Below are 10,578 nucleotides of genomic sequence, written 5' to 3'. Positions count from 1 at the left end.
CTGACCTTGCTGCTCTGGCCTTCATTTAAGGGAAACTCACTATTAAAAAAAATTATCTGCAATGTTTATGAACTGTTCATAAATAGTGTACCCAACAGCTTAGGAGTTTATAAAATTCAAATATCAATACTTGCGATATTATGTTTTGTTCTGTGTATCCATTTTTTATTAATAGTTTAGTTGCAAATATTCGTGGCAGTGGTTCATTTTGTGTTCTGTTTAAACCCGACTGCTAGATAGCAGAGGTGTAATCTATCTTCAGCCATTTGACTCTTCCACTCCAACACTCAAGAAGCAGAGCTGGATGTTACAGTGACTGTGAGAATACATCCTACTGTCCTGACTTAATAAAACACTTTTGTGCTACATTTTTGTGCTTATATTTTATACTACGTTAATTTTCCCAATTATAATAAAATGCAATATATTGCTTACAGTATCGCAATATACTGCAATATACTGATCATAACCCCTGTATCGTGATATGTATCGCATTGCCAGATTCTTGCGAATACACAGCTTTAAGCACGAAGCAGGACCACAGCAGACTCATAACCACCACTCTGCTGCCCTGAGGTTCTCTTTTAACAGAAATACTGTTTTATATATATAATAATATAATTATAATTAGTTATTTTGAATCTATTACAGAAGACGCCTCTGTATTTATTGTATTTGTGCTGTGGAAATGTACATTATACTGAATTACACGACAAAAGAGTAAAATTACATAGAGAGAAAGATTTGGGTTTGCACTAACAGCAAATAAAAATAGTAACAGATCAGAAAATAGGCAGGTTTGTGTACCTTTGTGACAATCCCAGCATAATTTGAGTTTTTGCTATTTTTTTTTTCCATTGTCAATCACTTGACATTAATTGGGACAATTTTTACGTGAATGTACCACAACTGAAGATACTTCTAACAGTCTCATTCACTCCCATTCAATTCCAAACAGCACACGAGTCCCGAGACTTTTAATTTCAGGGTAGTCCATCACTGTGAGCAGTGATGGGACAGTCACGTTTGCCGAGGTTGAATCATGATGCTAACATCTGACTACTGACTTTAAGATTTGTTCTCGTATCAATATACCCATTTGAGAGCCAAACTGAGACAGGATTGGGATGTATATTTAATATACCCATCCATAACACGTTTACCTTTCAGTAAGTGATCTCAGTGACTACAGTGGGACCAAATAAATGTCAAAATAATCGGAATGAAAGTCATCTTAAGTTAGGAATTCAAATTGACAACCTTTTGCTATGATAAGGGATAGAAACATCAGAAAATAATCTACAGCGACAAAAAAGGTAAATACAGGAAATAAGCAAAAACTCCAATCATGCAGAAACTGTCCTTTTTTTAAATTTGGAACTGCTGAGATAGCTTTCCACTACTATCAGCAGTAACGTTACACATGCTATTTGCATGCCTTATGAATCTTGCAAAGCAAATAGAGGAAACTTTCAATTTCATGCAACATGTTTTTATATCGATTTTGTGGTTGAAAGTGATTTGAATTTCCAGCTATTCTTATTTCTTAGTGCTCATTTCTGTGTATGTGTGTGTGTGTGTGCATGTATGAAAGTTTGTGTGTACCTTGGGTGTCGGGCATGAGGCGGTGGAAAGGCGGGAGGTCGCCTGTGTTGCCCGTGGTGACTCGGAAGGGGTGGAGCTTAAAGAGGCCGAATCTCGAGGAAGCACCTGAACGCCTCGAGAAATGATAGAGTCCGGGATCTACACGCACACACGCACACACACACGCACAGACACACTTAATACTAGTCAAAGAATTTTCTTCAGTCGTTTTTCTGTCAACTAAAGCTGCGTCTACATGACACTACTCGAGTTCCACCTCTAATCCCGTCAAGCAACAAACTCTTAATACTTCAACAACTACAACAAATAAGGAAGTGCTATATTTTTCTCTTTTCATACATGTTATATTTCTTTCTTCTGTGGCATTCAATTGATGGTGAACTCTCTCCATACATTACAAGACCATAGACACCAAAATCATCCATATTTCCTTAGAAGATCACTGGCCCGATGCTTCAGCGAACACTTTAGCATTTTGTTAACAAGCACAATGAAATTGTACGTAGACTTGCCTTTAACAGAGTCTAAAATTATACTAATCAAATGACTAAGTGACTAATTTGAGTCCAAGTTACTATAAATTAACTAATATAAATTACAGCAGTTGTGGAGGGATAGTAGTGTATATAATGCCTTTCAATAGACTTCATATGACTCAGAACCCACCCCTCCTCCCCTCCACATCCTGTGTGGCACATTCACATGGGGTAAACATAGTCTTTGTTTCGCTCAAATTGACTGACCAAATCCCTGACCTAAGGATTATCACCGGATTTGATTTGATCTTACACTTTCTTTTAGCGGCACCCAAAATACTATACCCAAAAGCCCTCATTAACAGATTTCACTGTAGCCTCCATTATTCAGACGACAAAGAAAAAAAGAGATCTAAAGCTCTGTGTCTGGAAAAATTAAATAAAAGGCTCCTTTTAACTGGAATTACAAATACATTGCATACATACACTAGAACATTTGTGTGGGATTAAGACCAACATAACATCTGCAGTTAAATCACGAGAAAACCATGCAAACGTCTCCCTGAAGTTAATAATAACGAATTACAGCTGATTTCCACAGGTTTCTCTGTGGGGGACTTGGAGACATTCTGATTCTGATCGTGTATGCTAAAGTGTATAACATATTCAAGTCAAGATGTAGCAGATACAAATGGATGCTTTTAGTGTCTATGTTCTCAACACTGAATTGCTTAGTTGATTTGCTGTAAAGTAAATAGCCATCACACCTACAAACTGCTGCTTTCAACTACCAACATTACCCACGACTTACTACAGTTAACAGCCCCGCTCTTTACACATGGTTCAACTGATCCAGGCCAAGATGATGTTAGCTAGCTCATAACATCATAACAATAACATATCATTATTTTTTTTTCTGGGATGATAGTTTACTCCTTTAAATAAATGAAACATGCAGAGTCAAAATCATGATCAGCACATCTTATGTTAGCTAATGTTGGCAAAACGCAGGACAGGAGAAACTTGTTGTTCTGACCGAGGCTTGCTCAACTGTCAGTGGAGCTCAAAGGTAAAAGGGGCGGGACTTAGTTAGGGTCAAATCTCTGTGGCTTTGTTTGTAGACATTAAATCAAGAGAGGGTCCCTCATATTTGAAGAATTTATTTATTTTACGGTATGTGGTTAAAAAGTCAACTGTGAATAGCTTTTAAATTCAGAACAGAGCAGATCCAAGGAACTGTTATCCATGTATGAAGAACAGGGCCCAGCAGTGTCTGACTTGACAGACATGATGAACCGACCAATGACAGGAGAGGAGGGGTATGCGTGAGTGTCTCACCTGCTGGTCATGGGTACAGGAACAAGTGAAATGAGTGGGAGGGGCGGGTGTGTTTCCGGGCAAGTAGGGACCTCCCTTAGCCATGACCACAGCGTGGCTCGTCTGATGGGCACACACAAACACAAACACACACACACACACACACGCATGCGGGCACGCACAAACACACAAGACAGACAGACACATGTTTCCACAGACAGATAGGTGAATGAGATGAAATGAGTGTTTCAATATGGTTAATGAATGGAAAAGTTGACATTTTAATGTAATAGCTTCTCCATCAAACATATATTAATATAAACCAAAATCTGAACGTATCGAATTGTGACAGTGGTTGTGAGAGTAGGAGCACATTCACACCTGTATTGACATGCCATCTGTATGATGATACATAATCTGGACAATGACATCTGAACATGAGCCTTTGCATTTACACCTGCAGCCTATTGCACCAGCTGAAAAACTAGTTAGTGCAAAGTCAACTGTAATCAAAACATTGTTGCAAAGAATAAAATGTCAATATTTGGAAAATATTGTAGAAAAAGAAACTGAAAGAAAAGAAATTGTGACAGAAAGTAAGAGACATACTCTATAATAAAATGCATGTTTGTCCATTACTTATACCATTACTAATAATAATTCGACAATCATTAATCAATCGTTCCTGTTGCACATTCAGTATTGTTTTTTACTAAGGTCAATAAGGCTGTATAACATATAAATAGTCAAAAATAATAACGTCAATAAAAGCCTTAGTGTAAAATATTATGCTGAAGTAAACACCTCAGCAGTTAGTTTCTCTTACAAGCAACCAAGCAGTTCAAGCAGGAACCCTCAAGTCAACAGAATCACCATTGTGATTTTATGCTCAGTGTTTATCACCAAAACTCATTGTGTGTATTCTTGAGGTCTAACAAATGTGTTTTTTTGCAAACCCAATTCTTTAAGTATTTTAAATCCTCACATTGCTGCATATCTTGCTCTATCAGATTAGTGGAATAGTGTAAAACAACTGGCAGGAGTGATAACTGTGTCAACTATGTCTGCATGCATGCATGTTCGTCCTGTCGACACAATTGACTGTATATAAAGATGGATGACATAACAGCTCCCCAAAAGTGAAGCCTAAACATCTTGATAGCAGTATAGGTCATAAACCCCGCCTCCTCCATGTTAGCTAATAGGACATGGGCCAAACAAAAAAATCTAAATACACGTCAAATACATTTTTCTAAAAGATGGCTTCTGTCCAATAAGTTCTTACCACACTGATGTATGTTCAAGTGTTGATTTTGTTGATAAGTTTAGTTTTAGTTATTTAAATTAGTTCTATAAAAAGGGGGTTTCACACCATGATTGACAGCTGAGCCCTAGTTGCTATTGAGTTGGCCGGATGTATGAGTGGAACCTTGATACCGCGATCCAACCCTGATCACTACTGCACACTCTGGCTCAAAATGACATGACCAGTGCAAGATGGCAGCACACATATCCAGGATATTTTGGCCTCATTTTGGTACAGTTAAATAAAGTGGGACGTCCATCTTTAGAGACAGTCTATGGTTCAAGCTAAGTCCCGTTTGAACTTACAAATAGCTGGTGCATGACTTTCAGATTTTTTTCTGAAATGCCCTGCTGTCCATCTATTCTTTAATTACTGATACAGTATGTGGTTTTTGTTTGGAGTCCTGCAGCAGCCTCTAGGGTCTGAGCAGCAGTCTGTAGTACAGTAGCCTGCTGCTGCAATGCCCTAATTTCCCCACAGGGATCATTAAAGTTTCACCTATCAAGTTTCCAGAGGCAGCAGCCACACTGGTCGTGATGTGTCCTGTCGACTGGTTACCTTGGCAGCGATAGCAGCTGCGGTGATGTGGGAGGAGCCATGCTGGTGATGGTGGTGGTTGTGCGCATGTCGAACTCTCCTCCTGTCCTCCTCCTCGTCCTCCTCTTCCTCGCACTGGGTGCCGCGCTCCATGGTGTGCGTGTTGGTGTGTGTGTTGGTGTGTGTGTTGGCCAGGAGAGGGGAAGGAGAGGGCAGCTGTTCCAGGGCGGCGTGTGTGGCTTTGACCCCGACTGTGGCTTCACGCAGCAGGTCGATGGCGTGGGGCAGTGCGGGCAGGATGAATTGAAAACACTCCTGGAGGGAAAAAAACGCACAGGTTAAACTTTAGGGCACTTTCAAACAACAACCAAAGACATTGGCTTGGAACTAGTCAATTATAAACACTGCTGTCCAGCTAGTCAAGAACAACAGTAAGTATTCTTTCACATTTTGTTATATTGCGGCCTAAAGTCAAAACCGTTCATTTGTTTTTTCCCAGCAGGATGAAACACCAAATCACTGCCACACTGTTCTTAAATTAGATAAAATTTTATTTTTATAATAACTTACAGTTCTCTAAAATGGGTTCTATGCACAGAATAAAAGAATAAATATATTCAGAACCTAAAGGTGGGACAAAAGAATGGTTTTCCGAGACCCAAGTAAGTCTCAAGTCAAAGTCCTTAACAAGTCAATATGAGTTCTTCACCAAATTAAATTTAATTTCAAATTCTATTACATTTTATATTCAACATAATAATCAATAATAGAACAATACAATCTTTTTAGATTTTTTTAACTCTGATCAAGACACATTCAATTAGGCACAGTTGAGTTAAATCAAAGAATCATACCTGAGAGCCCTTCTTGCTCCCTGGCAGGTTAATGATCAGAGTTTTACCACGAATGCCACACACTGGCCTGGAGACAATGCAGTAGAAAGGAGATTAAAGCAGGAGAGGATACCACACACACTAATTTGGTTCAAATAAAACAGATTAGCAGATTGTACTGCGCCTCCTGGTGTAGACAGCCTGTCCAACGTACAGCAAACAGAGAAGTGATAAATATAAAGTCTTCACCTGGACAGCATGCCTAGAGGTGTGACGTTGAGTGATCCCATCAGCATGGCCAGAGCCATACCCGGAGCCTCTCGCTCTATCACCTCTCTGGTGGCCTACAACACAAACGCCAGAACTCAGTTAGTTACAACATTTATAGCACTTGTGTGCCCTTAAGACGTTTGATTTTGATTTGGATTATATTTTCAAAGCAGCTGGTTTTAAAATGTGATCTGCATCTGGACACATTATCCAGATAAGAAACAATCAGATCTTGCCTTTGCATTTACGCCTGGTATATTTAATGCATTCTCCTCATTGAGATCAGATCTCTGTCCTCCAGAGCAAAACCTGTGCCAATAACTTAAGTGGCGTCAAATCAGCCCCAGACCCAGAGAGTAATGGAAAACTTCATAAACATTGTGGAACGCTGTCTACAACATTATTTGTCCCCTTTTATAAATTCAGTAAATGTAATATGTTATTCCTTTATTTGTAGAAAATATACTGTGTCTCTCTGGCCCCGGTGTGTTGCAGTACTGGTGTGTAGGCTACAAATTAACACCAGTACAGGCACGTTGTACGGATGGCGTTTACACCTACTAAAGATCAATGAAAGCCAGACTACCTGTCCTCCAGATGTGGTCAGGCAGATCCAGTCACATTGCGATCATGAAGCATTTACACATTTTTCCATAACTGGATAACGTGTCCGGATACAGACCGCCTTTTAATACCAGATATAAATGGGGCGGGGCTTTTTAAGTTTTGCAGTTTCAGGGGCCTCATGTGTTTGTACCTCAGGTGTCACATCTCGTGGTGCAAAGCCAGTTCCTCCAGTAGTGAGAATGAGATTCAGCTCTAGTTCATCACACCACTCCAGAAGGGTTTCCTGCAGACACGTAAACACACACACAAAGTTAACCACTGCATCATGCATCCTCTTTACCTGCAATAGTACAGGCTCAACAGGCAGCCGCAATGGATAAAGACACTTTTCTTCAAAGAATAAGTCCCGTGAGCTAGACAAGCACAGCCAGATTCAGGAGGTATGTAAGGAGGAATCTGCCACTGTTTTCATTCAGTGTTGTGGATCACGGTATGTATCTCTGTGTCTTGCTCTGTGGCAGATTAAAACATTGTTGCGTGCCAGTGAGAAAGTGTAGAGTCCAGTTTCCACAGCATACTGTTTTGTGTCTCAGACTGTGAGTGATGTGATTGCTAGTGAACTCCAAGCATACCTTGATTTCATCGATCTCATCTGGAACGATCTTGTAGGCTGCTATGACTCCTCCTAGCCTGCAGGAGGTGACAAAGGACAAAGATACAGTCAGTGGAATGTCAGTTTTTGTGTGTATGTGTCAACCTGTGTGTGTGCAGACTCACAGTGAGGGATCGTGGACCAGGTCCTTCAGGTTGACTCCACTCCTGTCCTCAGCCAAGTTCCTGAAACAGCTGTCACTGACTGAGGAGGAGAGAAGTTCAGGTTACAGAGCAGCACGCCTCTGACACTGACTGCGTTTCTACAAAAGAGTGGAATCTCACTTGATACTTTCAATTCACACATGTATACGTGATTAAAGTTATTAGTGTTATTAACCAGAATTTTAACGGATTGATTTGAACTGTTTGATACACCTTCCACACTAAAGCAGTTTTGTCAGTTTTCCAAGGGAAAATCCATATTCAAAAAGGAATTGAAATACCATAAAAACCATATTAAAATAAGGAGTATTCCTTTATGGTCTAATAAGAGAAGCTACTTATTCATTCATGCTTTATATCAGGGCTGTGCAATGTGACGATATGTATCGTGTGACGACAGAGAAAAGTTTATCGTGTCATATGCTATTGTGTTTATTTTGTTGTGTCTCTCTACGGCAGTATTTTTTGCCATTCGGACGATGATTTGCGTTCTGCTGCACAGCACAAATGTAGGGAGGAGATCTGCATGAAGGCAACAAAAACTAATGTGGAGGTGAGTGAGTGAGAAGCTTGTACCTAAAAGAGGGGCTACTTCTGGCGACGGATGTGGTTTGGGTATACAAAGTCTGACACAGGCCAGAAAATCCTACTTGGCAAATTCTGCCACAGACCGCTCGCCACAACAGACTCCAGCAGACTAACCACCAATGCAAGAATGATGTCAAACAGTACGAAGAGAGGGAATTTTCACAGAGGTTCTAATATTTCAAACTTCAGACTTTGTTTGACCATTTCAAAGCCTGAAACATTTAAAGGAATAGTCTAACATTATTAGAATTATTATTCGCTTTCTTATCCAGAGTTAGATAAGAAGAAGAATAGCATTCTCGTGACTGTACAGTAAATATGAAGCTACAAGCCAGTTAGCTTAGCTTAGCATGAAGGCTGGAAACAGTGGGAAACAGTTTCCCACTGTTTAGCCCTTTTATTCAATGGAGAGTGGTTCCAATCTTTTCATCTAACTGTTTGCAAGAAAGCAAATAATTGTATTTCCCAAAATGTCAACAATTTCAATCAATATTGATATGCACTTTAAAAAAGCTAGCCTACATTTTGCTGAACAGATGTGCCTGAGCTGCCTTCTCACCTGAAACCCAGGAAGAACTGGGAAAACTGAAATTTAAACATATAAGTATCATTTTAATACTAGATATTACACTTAGTTACATTTTAAGTATTTTTAGGCAGCTGCAGACAGACTGTCGTTACAGCCTTCTGACACATGAATATATAAACACAGCTTATCTTGATACCATGGTACACTGAGTTCAAGGGCGCAAATATTTAGAGATCACCCAGGATATCAACTCTGGTGAAAGTGAGCAACGTTTTCCTCCATTTCCAGCTGAAACCTCAGACCCTGGAAACAGATCTCTATAGTGTTATACTACTCTTTCCAAATACATTTAGTGTGAGGGCTACTCAGATAACATGCAAATCTGAACCTATGGCCATAGATTCCAATGTTTACATTGTTTTGCAGTTACATTCTTAAATAATTCGACACTAACACAGCAAGAAGAACATATTAAAAAAAAGTACCACTCAGACAAAAACATATAGCTATTTTCTGTATTGAAACATTAAGAATATAGGCAGTCTGACTGAGTGTGAATAGAGGAACAACAATTTCTTTCATTATTCTGCTCTTCAGACTTGTATCATCTCACAGACTTTAACCCTTATAGCCATGACAACACAAAACTCATTCAGACCCTGAGGTTGTCAAAAAACAAGAAAATAATAATCGCCAATAGTGGATTTCTTAGACATCTAACCTGAACAAGCATTTCATACCATACATAGCTAATATTCATAGGTATGTTGTGACCTTAAATGAGCTTTTTGTATCAACAGAGGGCACAGGTACTATTCTATGGAGGCCGCCATCTTGAACTGGCCTTTGGTCTGTACATAACCTGACCTGTGACAAACATATCTTTAATAATTCTATACTGCCATTTCAATTACTGGCCAACATATACGCTGATACCATATGTAATAAGCTGAAATGTCAATTTATCAGCTGGGCTCTATTCACGTTATTAATCACATTATGTACACATTCTCTGCAAGCAATTCTTTTTGGACTTCTAGCAGAAGAACTTTAGAAGTTCTACCTCTGGCCAGTCTGGTCTCTAGTTATTCTATAGCTTACCGCCAACCATTTCCATGAAAAGACCAAAACCAACAACATGTGAGTCTGAGCACAAAAATTCTCCTTTAACCATCTGGACAAAACAAGATGTGCCGCACAATGAAGAATAACTTAGAACTACCATAAAAATAGTTTGTCTTGTGTTGTATAAAGTGTTGCATATATTCGTAATCATGACGTTAAATCAAAGTCGCTGAGACAGTGAAGTTGCCATGGAGAGGCGGGAACAGGGACAGAGTCCTTCTACAAAGGGAGACGTATTGGATACACTTCCTCAATACCCAATGGCATGAATGAGGAGATTTCATTTGCTTGTTTTTTATGAAGTATTTATGTTGTGCATATAATTTGAGGTTTTTTTGAGTTTCCATGTATTTGATATCATATGATATTGCCTGTGCTTGTAGCTCCCCCTGTTGGAATGTACTTGTTGTGCCGGTTATGTTAACCTTATTAATCCCACCTCTGTATAGCCATTGTGAATTTGCCAAAACACCATGTCTTGCCCGAAACGTCTGTGTGGCAAAATTTAAAGTTGAATGAAAGGGCTGTCCTAGACCTTTGCTTGTTACATAAAGACTACAACCTGTATTTCATACGTACTTGGCACTGCCTCAGGCGGCAGCTTGTAGC

At 39.4% G+C, this 10,578-nt stretch overlaps 1 protein-coding gene across 1 annotated transcript in view; it reads right to left on the bottom strand.

Annotated features, from left to right (window-relative positions):
• gphna (gephyrin a) overlaps nt 1-7,767 on the bottom strand; it is a gene marked incomplete at its 5' end in the record, with an annotated part of 28,906 nt that extends 21,139 nt beyond the window's left edge. Inside the window, 8 exon segments of the mRNA XM_035674080.1 lie at nt 1,606-1,743; nt 3,420-3,521; nt 5,263-5,556; nt 6,096-6,162; nt 6,324-6,418; nt 7,102-7,194; nt 7,544-7,601; nt 7,689-7,767. Coding sequence (XP_035529973.1) covers nt 1,606-1,743; nt 3,420-3,521; nt 5,263-5,556; nt 6,096-6,162; nt 6,324-6,418; nt 7,102-7,194; nt 7,544-7,601; nt 7,689-7,767 — 926 coding nt within the window.
• Between the last annotated feature and the right edge of the window lie 2,811 nt (nt 7,768-10,578).

This window comes from Morone saxatilis, unplaced genomic scaffold (assembly GCF_004916995.1).
Source record: "Morone saxatilis isolate NCDOM2014 unplaced genomic scaffold, NCSU_SB_2.0 Contig3, whole genome shotgun sequence".
In the NCBI taxonomy this organism is placed as follows: domain Eukaryota; kingdom Metazoa; phylum Chordata; class Actinopteri; family Moronidae; genus Morone; species Morone saxatilis.
The sequence above is the reverse complement of the archived record's forward strand: the minus strand, read 5'-3'. Positions and strand labels throughout refer to the sequence as shown.